A 13,754-nucleotide genomic window follows, 5' to 3' on the forward strand; every position below is an offset into this window, starting at 1 on the left:
TGGGAGGCCGCACACTGGCCACCAATGTTGTTAATGCTATAGAGGGAGGGGGGGCCAATGGGGGGCGCACACTGTGCCACCAACGATTTATTACAATAGAGGGAGGAAGGGGGGGCGCACACTGTGCCACCAACGATTTATTATAATAGAGGGAGGAAGGGGGGGGGCGCACACTGTGCCACCAACGAATTATTACAATAGAGGGAGGAAGGGGGGGGGGCGGGCCGCACTGGCCACCAATGATATTCAAACTGGGGAGGGGGGGGGGGGGGGTCTGCCCCCTGCTGCCTGGCAGCCCTGATCTCTTACAGGGGGATATGATAGTACAATTAACCCCTTCAGGTGCGGCACCTGAGGGGTTAATTGTGCTGATCACGGCCCCCTGTAAGAGATCGGATGCTGCTAGGCAGCAGGGGGCAGTCATGTACACAGTTTGTAGTATATTCTAACTAGAAGCGTCCCCATCACCATGGGAACACCTCTGTGTTAGAATATACTGTCGGAAATGAGGTTTCACGATCTAACTCATATCCGACAGTATATTCTAACATAGAGGCGTTCCCATGGTGATGGGGACGCTTCAAGTTAAAATATACCATCGGATTGGAGAAAACTCCGATCCGATGGTATAAAAGGGACTCCAGACTTTACATTGAAAGTCAATGGGGACGGATCCGTTTGAAATGGCACCATATTGTGTCAACGTCAAACGGATCCGTCCCCATTGACTTGCATTGTAATTCAGGACGGATCCGTTTGGCTCCGCACGGCCAGGCGGACACCAAAACGACTTTTTTTTCATGTCCGTGGATCCTCCAAAAATCAAGGAAGACCCACGGACGAAAAAACGGTCACGGATCACGGGAAAACGGAACCCCGTTTTGCGTACCGCAAAAAAATACGGTCGTGTGCATGAGGCCTTACTCAGCAGATTGAAGCCTTCCACTTGGGCTACAGGGCATTTGCCAAATATGTGGATTTAGCTGCAGTTCTGTTGGTTATTATTGGCACACTTTGGTTAGAGGGAGTCATTCTGATCATATTGGGAATTGTTATCTATGCAGTTTCCTAATACATTCTTTATATTTCCTCCAATATGTAGCTGTGACAACCTATGCTACGTGTACAAAGAGATGTTTTCTAGGGGAAAATTTGATTATTTGGAAAATATGTAAAATCCGATTATGTGGGCGTAAAATAAGTAGTCTACTGATGTTGCAGAACGTGAGACATCAGACCAGCGCTTGGTATTTTCCCATGTCTTATTGTATAGATCTATATGTATAGAGCATATAACTGACATGGATATTGCCACTGTAACTTTCATCTCATTTTACTTGGCCCTCAGACATTTCCTGGGGGATCAGCCATTGTTGTGCATTCAGCCTTTACATTAGGACCGGAAATGTATAAAAACAGTGAAAGTTGTTATGTGTGTTATGCGGTCCTTTCACAGACTGCAGACTGGTACGAGCTGAAGCAAGGTGCATTCTCAGCCCCCTCTGGCAGTAAAGGGATTCAATGAGAGCCCATTTCTTATAAGCAACAACAAAAGTTAATGGACTCCATAAAATACATGAATGAAGCTAGATTTGTTCCGTCTTCTCTGAGCAGCGTCTTAAAAACCAAAACAGTTTGATGTTATCCTGGAATAAATTGAATGAGTTTTCTGTGTATTCTAAAATCTATTGCAAGCCGAAGGCAATACACCAGTGGAAGACATGTTACTTTTAGGATACGACCTCACGGCATGGTCGTGAGGCGGTTGGGAACCGCAGCATCTCATTTTCCAATAGAAGTCAATAGAGAAATAGGTTTCTGAGACAGCCCTGACTGCACCTGCTGTAAAACGCAAAACGTGCCCGACCGCTTGTGGCCTCCGACCACATGGGGTATATAATTGATCAGTAGTGATGAGTGAACTCAATGAGTTATGAGTGAAGTTCGGTGTACAGGTTCGGGTTATCAAAGAATCCCGTTATGGATTCCGCTACCACGGACCATAATGGAGTTCTATGACGGCATGCACCACGGAAGCCTATAAGAGGCATTCTGTATCGCATTCCGTCTATGCTGGCCATAGACTCCTATTATGACGGAATGCAATAAGCGTTCAAACAAAAAGCGGACAGAAAAACGCACCCTAAAATAATTTATGCGGTGACCGCATGTGGTCTGCTTGAACGCAACACGACCGCGGCGTGTGGTCGTACCCACATGGTGAGTTTATCTGGTTGAAATCTCCAGTGGCAAAATCTGCACCAAATTGTGCAGATCCTGCTCTGAACTTCATGGCACAAATCTGCAGCAAGATTTCACCCGCTGCATCTGCAACATAAAATTGTCGACTTACATGCAGATTCTGGTGAAGACACTCTCTACAACATTACTACTACTACTGTACAGCACTTTGCCATTTATGGAATATACCCTTAAAGTTATTGTCCAGATCTTTTATATTGACCACCTATCCTCGAGGTAGGTCATCAGTATCTGAATGGTGAGGGCCTGACACCGCACACCGCCACCAATCAGCTCCAGTGCCAGAACTACAAGACTCCCTCCACTGTGTAGGGATGGAGCTGGTTACTGCAGCACTGCTCCCGAACAGCTGATCGGTGGGGGTGCTGGATGTTGGAACCTCTGCCGATCAGATAATCCTGAGGATAGGTCATCATTAAAATGGACTGGACAACTCCTTTAGAGTTTCTTTCCATACATCTTTAGGCCTCATGCACACGACCGTTGTGTGCATCCGTGTCCGTTGTTCCGTTTTCCGTGATTTTCTGCGGACCCATTGACTTTCAATGGGTCCGTTGAAAACTCGGAGAATGCACAGTTTTTCATCCGCATCCGTGATCCGTGTTTCCTGTCCGTAAAAAAAATATGACCTGTCCTATTTTTTTGACGGACAACGGTTCACGGACCCATTCAAGTCAATGGGTCCGTGAAAAAACACGGATGCACACAAGATTGTCATCCGCGTCCGTCATCCGTGTCCGTAGGCTACTTTCACTCAGACGGATCCGCTGATCCGTCTGCATAAAAGCTTTTTAGATCTGAGTTTTCACTTTGTGAAAACTCAGATCCGACAGTATATTCTAACATAGAGGCGTTCCCATGGTGATGGGGACGCTTCAAGGTAAAATATACCATCGGATTGGAGAAAACTCCGATCCGATGGTATAAAAGGTACTCCTGCCTTTACATTGAAAGTCAATGGGGGACGGATCCGTTTGCAATTGCACCATATTGTGTCAACGTCAAACGGATCCGTCCCCATTGACTTGCATTGTAAGTCAGGACGGATCCGTTTGACGCTGCGGTTTGCTTTCCGTCCTGGGATGCGGAGCAAGACGGACCCACAATGCAAGTCAATGGGGACGGATCAGTTTTCTCTGACACAATCTGACACAATAGAAAACGGATCCGTCCCCCATGGACTTTAGGTGGAGTTCATGACGGATCCGTCTTGGCAATGTTAAAGATATTACAACTGGATCCGTTCTGAACAGATGCAGACGGTTGTATTATCAGTAACGGAAGTGTTTTTGCTGAACCCTGCCGGATCCAGCAAATACCCTAGTGTGAAAGTAGCCTTAGAGGATAGCTTATTGAAAAGGACCTGTCCCCTCTCCTGACATGTCTGTCTTAGTAACTACTTGTATTCCCCACGTAATAACAATTCTGGAACATCTATTCTCATGGCTCTATGTTGTGCCATTCCTTTCTTATTCCTGCTAGAAGTTATAAATTAATTGCTAGCAATTTGCAATAAAGGTCTGGCTGGGTGTTATCAGTTGGGATGTGTCCCTGCATAGTCTGACTCTGGCGGCGCTGATTAGATAGTATCAGATTATGCAGGGACACCCCCCCAACTGGTAACACCCAGCTGGACCCTACCTGCAAACTGCTAGCAATTGATTTGTAACTTCTAACAGGAATAATGAAGGGATGGCACAGCATAGTCATAAGAATAGATGCTCCTGTATTGTTATTACACGGGGCTGTCAGGAGAGAAGACAGGTGCTCTATAAGCAGTTCCTTGATAGAAGTGGTTTAATACGGTGACTTTCTGATGTACTTTTATCATTTTTTTTTCCGTCATACTTTTATACTACCACAATAGAATAATGAAAGATGTCTTCCAGGTTTCACTGTGAGAAATGAACTAGTCGCACCTTTCACAAGGATGCCTTGCAAGCAGTGGAATATTGAAATTGTAATTACAAAGCACATTACACTAATTCCTTATTCCCACGCCTAGTGCTTGTAATTGTTCTAATCCTCTCCTCCAAGAGCAGCCCACATAACATTTCCTTCCCTGGCCCCGCTTGTATATTGCTGCATCTTAAAGTGAATGAAAGTTTTCGGCAGGGAGCAGTGGATTTGTCACTTGTACGATGAAATATTAAGCAAACCATGGCGGTAGTGTCAGGTGGGTTACATGTGTACATTCTCCTTATGGCACTGTATATGACATAGGTTTTTTGTTCCGTGCAGGTGATGTTTCGCCCATCAGTATGTCTCCAATCAGCCAGTCACAGTTTATCCCTCTTGGGGAAATCCTTTGCTTGGCCATCTCAGCTATGAACTCTGCAAGGAAACCTGTCACGCAAGAAGCACTAATGGAGCACCTGACCACCTGTTTCCCAGGTAAACATGGGCTTTCTGGGCACCCGTGCCATACTCGTTCTCTAAGGCCCCTTTCACACGGGCGAGTTTTCCGCGCGGGTGCAATGCGTGAAGTGAACGCATTGCACCCGCACTGAATCCGGACCCATTCATTTCTACGGGGCTGTGCACATGAGCGGTGATTTTCATGCATCACTTGTGCGTTGCATGAAAATCGCAGCATGTTCTATATTCTGCGTTTTTCACGTAACGCAGGCGCCATAGAAGTGAATGGGGCTGCGTGAAAATCGCAAGCATCCGCAAGCAAGTGCGGATGCGGTGCGATTTTCACACACTGTTGCTAGGAGGCGATCGGGATGGAGACACGATCATTATTATTTTCCCTTATAACATGGTTATAAGGGAAAATAATAGCATTCTTAATACAGAATGCATAGTACAATAGCGCTGGAGGGATTTAAAAAAATAATAATAATTGAACTCACCTTAATCCACTTGTTCGCGCAGCCGGCATCTCTTCTGTCTTCATCTGTGAGGAAAAGGACCTTTGATGACATCACTGCGATCATCACATGGTCCGTCACATGATCCATCACCATGGTAAAAGATAGTGTGATGGACCATGTGATGAGCGCAGTGACGTCATCAAAGGTCCTATTCCTCAAAGAAGAAGACAGAAGAGATGCCGGCTGCGTGAACAAGTGGATTAAGGGGAGTTAAATTATTTTAGATTTTTTTTTTAACCCCTCCAGCCCTATTGTACTATGCATTCTGTAGTCAGAATGCTATTATTTTCCCTTATACCCATGTTATAAGGGGAAATAATACAATCTACACAACCTTGAACCCAAACCTGAACTTCTGTGAAGAAGTTCGGGTCTGGGTACCACATTCAGTTTTTTATCACGCGCGTGCAAAACACATTGCACCCGCGCGATAAAAACTGAGCAACGGAACGCAATCGCAGTCAAAACTGACTGCAATTGGGTACCTACTCGCGCGGGTTTGCCGCAACTCATCCGGACCTTATCCGGACATGCTCGTGTGAAAGAGGCCTAAGGATACAGCCACACGTAGCGGGTATGTTGCTGAAAATCCACACCATATCTGGCCGCACTCCACACTGGTTAAATCCGTAGTGCGGAAACACTTCAGATTTGCCACACATTTCACCCTCTGTATTGCAAAAGGTGAAATCTGTGGCAGATATCTGCAACATAAGTTAACATACTGCCTATTTAAGGCATACCTGAGTTTTGAAAAATAAAATTTGCATAATGGCTTCTTTGTACAGTCATAAATGTGAAAGAACTGATGTTTTTGGTGCTTCCCTAAAATCTCTTTCAGCCATATTATTCCCTGTTTCAGCTGCACAACTAGATGCATCTCTCTTGGAAGCAGGGGCATCTCCCTTCTCTTTGTTTTCTTCTAGGGAGCGCAGCAAGCTGATAAGGAGGGATAATTCACACTTACAGAAAGGCAGGAGGCTCCTGTGATGTTCAGAAGCAGTTGTTATGAGTTTTAAGTGGCTGTAATATGATGAATTCTTTTCAGGAGACCAATGGAAGTTAAATGAGACACTATTTTCATTTTGTCATGGGCTTTAACCACTGCTCAGACCTCACCATGTCCTGCCTGGCTCCCCGCTAGACCACATCATTTTGTGCACTGGTCTTGGAAATGGAAGGGAGGTGATAATCGCTTGGCCCATTGTGGTGGATTTTAGTTTTTTAGTTAGTCTTTAGCCACAGCTCTGTATGATGTGAAGTCATTCTTGGTGTATTATGTTTTTTTTCTTCTAGGCAAGGGGCATTGCTAGCATGTAAGTTATAATAGGGCAAATGAAAGGGAGGTGCTAGGTCTGTTTAGTTGGTTACTCTGCCTACACCATGGCATGCACCCCTTCCCCCCTGAAAGGAGCAGGCAATCATCACCTAAGTGTCATTCTAGCAGTAACATCTACTGCTCCCAGCATGCTTGACCCACTTCTGTGGAAGTCCTGAGAAGATCCAAGTAATTGTGCATGCTGGGAGTCGTACTTTCACCACTGGGTTGCTGATCTCTTCTCTACTTTGACATAAATTGTCAAAATAAGATTTATGCAACTAATTATATACCTTTTTAGGGTCCATTCACACGTCCGTAGAATGTGTCCGCACCTGTTCCGCAATTATCTGGAACGGGTGCGGACCCATTCATTCTCTATGGAGCAGGAATGGATGCGTACAGCACACAGTGTGCTGTCCGCATCCGCATTTCTGGAGCGCGGCCCCCGAACTTCCGGTCCGCGGCTCCGTCAAAAAATAGAACATGTTCAAGAATAGGCAGTTCTGCGAGGTGACGGTCGGGTGTATTGCGGATCCGCAATACACTACGGACGTGTGAATGGACCCTTATACTCCACGACCATTACTATACGTTCTGAGGGGGGCACCCCCATTTTTTTTTTTTGTGGGGGGGGGGGAGTATTTTTCTTGCTGGTACTCAGGATATAGGGAGCGGATTTTGCTATGATCTGCACAAAATAGCCCAACAAACTAAAAAAAATATATAAATGTGCAGCGGTAAAAGCCCAAATCGCTCTGCTGCCCTGGAAGTGACATTTCTTTTTTTCTTAAATACTACAGGCTTGTATTACATTTAATTAGCATGGATTGAATCGCAGCCTGCATTCCAGCTGAGGTTGTAGCATAGTTAAGACAGTGAAAGAAATTGTTTCCTAGAGAGGGACATTTTCACAATTCTCGCCCTTGCTTCAGAGCAGAACACGAATCAAATTACTTTTGTACCTGAACAGATATCACAGTCTCCTTCCTAATGCAGACCAAGGAACAGCTGGGGACGGAAAACAAGAAACCTTGCTCAGGAATCCATCTTAATCTTCAATTCTCTTTTATTGCGTTCACGTGTTACTTCAAACAAGCTCGCTCACCTTTTCAACTCTCTCCTTCACTCCTCTCTCTCGGCTTCCTTTCCTCTCCCGGGTGGCTGCGTTTTACTACCAATAGACCTGGAAACATACAGCCTGAATATGTGGGTAATAAAAAGGGAAGATTCGAAAAGGATGGGCGCTTCAGTCAATGTATTCTATTTCATTTTCCTTACAAGTACAGGTCGAATCAAACTCAAATGATTCTGTATAGAGTGCTGTATAACCATCAGGGTACATCCACGCCGGATTCTGCCGCTGCAGATTTGTGTGGGGCAGATCCACAGGGTCTTACAGCACCGGAGATAGTAGTTAAGATTTTAAAAGGGTTCTCAGGGCCTGTACCTAAAGTCTCTTTCAGCTAACCTGTGGACAGAGGACACTTTGAGCAGTACTTACCTCTTTGTCGCTCTGCCAATGCCACGATCCCCTGGCTGGGATCATGTGACCGGCCGATTGGCTGCAGCCTCTTCCTTTGACGTCGCAACTGGATGGGCTCCTCTGCATAATTGGTGGAGCAATGGAAGGGTAGGTACTACTTAAAGTGCAGGCCCCGAGAATCCCTTTAAAGGGAACCTCTCATCAACTTTGTGCTGCCCATACTAACGGCAGAACAAAGTAGAGACAGGCGAGTTGATTTCAGTGGTCTGTCATTTATAAGTAAAAAGTAAGTGGTTGCCGACTCACAATCATTGCAGACTGGGCCTGGAAAAGAGTCCCGGCCACCTGAGAAGAGTCCTGGTTATTCATGAATTCCTGCTCTCCCTGCTGATGACTGACAGTCTTCTACCTAGTTTTCTCGCTTTCTCTCTAGGAGAGAACTGCCAATCATCAGCAGATGGGTGAGAGAGCAGGAGATAATGAATAACCATGACTATGATGCTGGTTCTCAGCAACCACTTACTTTTAGCTCATGAGTGACACACCGCTGAGATCAGCATAAAGTTGATGACAGGTTCCCTTTAAGAAATTTCATCCACATGCTGTAGCATAAATTGATCTGCAGTATCCCCGTATCTTATTTGGAGTATGTCCAAAGCATGCAATATGGTAATACAGTACTCTAGTTAATATTTAGAGTTTTTACCTGTCAGTAAAATGAAATAGACTACATCAATGAAAGCATCTGTCATTTTATTACATACATATTCAGGCTGTGTACTGGTCTGCTGGTAGTAAAACAGAGCCATGGAGAAAGGGAGCGCAGAGAGGAGGGAAGGAGGTATGTTAGAAAGGGTATGCGTCATCAGAAAATGACCTACTTCAGGGGTTCACGTACTAATCTGAAATACACCCAAATTAGGCGTATTTCAGGCGCAGATGGCGGTGCAGCGTTTATTTGCGCTACTATTTCCCCGCTCACGGCAGGTCTAAAATTGTGGGCGTGGCAGGGAAGGGGAGGGGCCGGCAGACCCGTCTCATTCACAATTTTCTACGCCTGTTTCAGGTGCAGTAAAAGGTGTAAATGTAAGACAGCAAGGAAGCTATCTTACATTTAGAACTGGCGCTGGATGCGCCAAAGTTATTGAGAGGCCGGCACCTCTTCATAACTTCTGCGGATCCTTCGCCAGCACAGGGTTTTATTAAGACCGGCGTCTAAAACGTGGGCCATCGAAACAATGGATGGCAGCTGATTCCATTGACTTCTATGGGAGAGTTTTCTAGGCATGACCTGTGCAGAGGTCAGTAGATATCACCTCTTGTGTATGGTGGATCCTGTGTTATCTATATAGGTGTTATTTGTCATTGTAATACTGCCTGTGATAATAATGCAATAGCTACTGAAAAGTTACCTTTACAGAACAGGAAATCGTAACCTATTAGGTCTAGTGGACAACGTGAAAATTGCAGGAATATATATTCATTTTTTAATTATAGATAGTGACATGAAAAAAAAATACTAAAAAAAGTAAAACATAAAAGTGTGATTTAAACAATAGGTCATTTTCTGATGACACGTTCACTGCAAGCTGCGGTCCGTAGGTTGTTAACAGGCTTTATAAGGGCAACCTCGTAAGTTACAGGAGGTTGAGCGACAAACGGGCTTAGAATGGGCTGCAATTAACTTTTTCTTTACTGTCTTTATATAGCGCACAACAGCAATCGGGATAATATAATGCTTGAACAGTCTCTGCAACACTTTTGGTTGAGCTGAGGGCATCTCCAGAACATTGTTGTGCTTAGTTTCTGAATTCACCAGGTCCCATTATCTGAGGATATCTGCTTTATACTATCTGCCTGGTCAGTCTACCTCTAGTGTAGTTGCTTCCAGTGTTGGTTCCCTGAGCTCCATAGCCACAGAATGGAGCAGCAATGGATGTAAGCATTAAAGGGGTTTTCTGGGATTTTGATACTGATGACCTATCCAACATTGTATAGCGGCTGTGCTTGGTATCACACTGAGCCCCATTACCAAGCACAGCCGCTATACAACGTACGGCGCTGTGTTTGGTAAGCACGGAGAAGGTCGCGGTGCTCGCAGGAGAGCCAGTGCCTTCTCAAACAACTCATCAGTGGGGGTCCCGGGTGAGGATAGGTCATCAGTATCAAAATCCTGGAAAACCCCTTTAAGTATCAGTTCACATCATGCTGTGAGCCTTCTGTCATGGTATACATTGTAAGGACTCTGGACATATATCTTTTACGGAAGCCATTGTAGGCTTATAGTGGCATCTATCACCCATACTGCCCCTTCCCTCAACACCCCTGGACACTAGTGCAGCACCAGAAGGAGGGGGGCAGGGAAGCTGTGAGCTCTGGACAACTTTCCCCTATTTCTCCTTTTGCTTTCCCCTCGTCCTTTACCCCTGAGATGGCTCCTGTGTCCAGAGAAGCCCCTAGTGCCCAGGAAAGCTCCAGTGACATCTGTCCATATATTTACAGTTATGTTACTGGAGGTGCCCATGCCTTGGCAGCCCTACTCTCCCCGGGCCTGTGCCCACACCCACTGTGATGGTGATTGTTATGCCTTTGTATTCTTTTACTGTCATGGCTCTAGTTCTTCACTTTGGCTGCTCTGATACGCAAGCTACTGCTTTGACTGAGCTACACGTGCACACACTGGAGCAGTACTCCCCAGTCCATTTGCTTTCCATGCTGAATTGTCTTTCTATGCCAGTGATCGCTGGCACTCTTTCACCAGCTGTGGTAAAACTATGACTCCCAGCAAGTCTGCATCTTGGGAGTTGTAGTTTTATCACAGCTGGAGTGCCGGAGGTTAGCCATCACAGTCTTGGGCTGTCCTGAACAATGGTCTGCTGCCCTCTGGTGGAGTGAGATGTTACAGCAGTGTTTCTGTCCTCTTCTACCATTACGGGTATACCAGCATTGGAAATAATGAAAATATATTTAGAATTATATGTTCCTGTTCAAGGGTGTTACTCGAAAAGCCTGGGCCCCATAGCAAATTTTTGAACAATCGTCCACAGATGCCATAGAACCCTCCCACCCACTCAGTAGTTATTCCCCCTTAGTGTTCCTTTCACAGTAGTTATGCCCCCTTAGTGCCACCACACAGTAGAATGCCCCCTAAGTGCCGCCACACAGCAGTTATGCCTCCTTAGTGCCCCTGCACCGTAGTTATGCCTCTTTAGCACCTCTATACAGTAGAATGCCCCCTTAGTGCCTCCACACAGTGGTTATGGCCTGTTAGCCACCCTAACAGTAGTGCTCACCCTTAGTGCCCCCCTTATATTAGTGAAGCCCCTGTGGTATAAATTAATTAATAATAGTAAAAAGAAAACTGTAATACTCAGCCCCATTTTCCCGATGAACAGAGCACATCCCACTCTCCCCAGCAGGTGCCATCCAGTGACATCACTCATCCCGCCTGCTGAGTAGGAGAGTGCACAGGCAGAGGAATTAACCTCGACCCATGCGCTGTTCCACTTCTCCCTGCAGGCGCAATGCCATGACTGCATCACACCTGCTGGGGAGAGCACGGCTGGGGAATGAGACCCAGACAATAATGAATGACAGAGATCCATTACATCGCATGCCTTGCCTGGGCGCACACACAGTCATCCTTATTACTTTGTGTGTAGTGGCAGGGGAGGCTCGGGCACCTCTGCCACCGCAGGCCCTGTAGCTGCACCTATGGTTGTTACAATGGTAGTTCTACCCCTGTTCCTGTTGATGAATCTGCAGTTGGCTCAAAAATTGTCATGAAAAGTGTTGTGGGTTGTAGCATTGATATGTGACTTAGGCTAGTTTGGCACTAGCGTTCAGAGTAGGCTGTTCCGTCAGGGGGCATCTAGGTTCTCTGGATCCGGCATTTCCAGTTGCCTGAATGCTCGTCAGCCCCATTAACTATAATGAGGACCGGCAGAGATCTGGCTGCAACCCAGTGCATAAGCCGAGAATTGCCTGGCAAATACCGCTGTGCCGACGATTGTTCTTTTCATATGCATCAAAAACCTATATTTTTACCATATCCAGTTGTAACATCATGCTGGGCATAGGTGCAGTCATTTTTATATAATGGGTTTAAACGCCTGTTGTGTTCAATATGTTTGTGTCCTATAGAGATTTTATATAGTGGCGTAGGGATAAGGTGTGCAGTTTTTATTTTTTACACACCAGGGCAATGGCAAATGAGAGGAGCCGGGGGTCCCTTTGCCCACTTACAGTTCTGATGGATGCTTTTGGCAGTGTAGCTAATGGTAATAGCTATGTTATATAAATGAGAACTTGGCTTTTGATGTATGGATCCAATATGGCAGTATTATACACAGTAGATAAGTGACACCAATACAGTTTTTTGGTGCCAGTTTTTCCACCTAGGACAGAACGACTTGATCTACATTCCTCCCCTTCACACCCTTGCAGATATGTGGCCTGTGTCTCTGATTTGTTCGCCCTTCCTGGTACAGATCAGCTGTTCGGATCAGGGCCAAAGAGCTTTAAGAGCTGAGTCCATACTCTTAGCCAGTGATTAGGTTGTGTTCTTGAGTATCCGATGTGTCATCATGTATCTCCTGATGTCTTAGCAGTTTGATAAATGCGAGGTGGTTCCTGTAACCGTATGAGCTTCTAATATGCATGACGCATGTGCACATAAGAGCAATTCCACACTTGTCTTATTTTTTTTTGCATTTTCGCAACTGCAATATTTTACCACAATCCCCAAATGTTTCTTCTTTAAAAATTCTTTTCATGCAGTCCGGGCCAGAGCAGTCATACATAGAGCAGAGGGGGCCCCATAGCAAAGCTCAGAATGAGGCCTTCTGCTGGTCCTTCTATCCTTGGATGGGAGAGCCAGAACTTGTCACCCTCTCACCGCCATTGTGTTCAGGGTGTCATGACTAGACCGGTTTCTCCCACTTGTTTGCTCATGTTATTGTGGAGATGCCGTGTCCTGTGCAGGTGTATATAGTCTATACTATAGTAAAATGGCCAGGCTGAGGTGGTCTACAAGGACATATTTCCCCTTCAAATGTGTCCTTCCTTAGCGTTTCTTTTGGCTCGATATATCCTGCAATAACTTCATGAGATGACCGCTTTGAAAAAAAAATTGTGTTAGCCCTTTTTCACACGTCGGTGTCCGTGATTATGTTCACAACAAGACAGTCAGTGTTCAGTCCTCTTCTACGCCAGAAAATTTGCGTAAAAGAAGATAAACGTGGCAATGCCACTGACGCCACCCTCGCCACAACCCTTTTCGGGAAAGTTGCAAGGTGGTGGAAAACCACCAATCGTGCAAACCTTTTTGTGTGAGTGGTTTTGAAGGTCAGGTGGCGACGTTTTCACACCAGAAAACGGATGAAAAGTTATGATAAGGGTACATTCACGCGACCGTATTATTTTTTTCGCGTCCGATCTGCATCCGTTCCGCATTTTGCGGAATAGAAGCGGACCCATTCATTCGTATGGGTGAATAAAATGTGCGGACAACATTCAGTATGTTGTCCGCATCCTTGTGTCCGCATTTCCATTCCGCAAAAAAATGAAGCATGTCCTACTATTGTCTGTACAGATCGGTCCGCAGCACCATTCATGTCAATGGTTCCGCAAATTGTGGATGACATACGGATTGGTTTCCGTATGTCATCCGTTTTTTGCGGATCTGTTTCCGTATTTTTGAAGGCCTTAATAATTCTTTTTTTCCCCCCTCTCTTTTTTTTTTTCCTTCCGCTTTTTGCGGACCGTAAAAAACGGAAGACGTACGGAAGTCATTTGTCCGCAAAATGCG

The 13,754-nt window shown here is 45.5% G+C and overlaps 1 protein-coding gene across 2 annotated transcripts in view; it reads left to right on the forward strand.

Annotated features, from left to right (window-relative positions):
• STOX2 (storkhead box 2) overlaps positions 1-13,754 on the forward strand; it is a 225,984-nt gene that overhangs the window by 160,226 nt on the left and 52,004 nt on the right. For both annotated transcript variants that reach the window (XM_040418716.1, XM_040418717.1), the window contains exon 2: positions 4,504-4,656. In XM_040418716.1, coding sequence (XP_040274650.1) covers positions 4,504-4,656 — 153 coding nt within the window. The remainder of the gene's footprint in view (positions 1-4,503; positions 4,657-13,754) is intronic.

This window comes from Bufo bufo, chromosome 2 (assembly GCF_905171765.1).
Source record: "Bufo bufo chromosome 2, aBufBuf1.1, whole genome shotgun sequence".
NCBI classification, from domain to species: domain Eukaryota; kingdom Metazoa; phylum Chordata; class Amphibia; order Anura; family Bufonidae; genus Bufo; species Bufo bufo.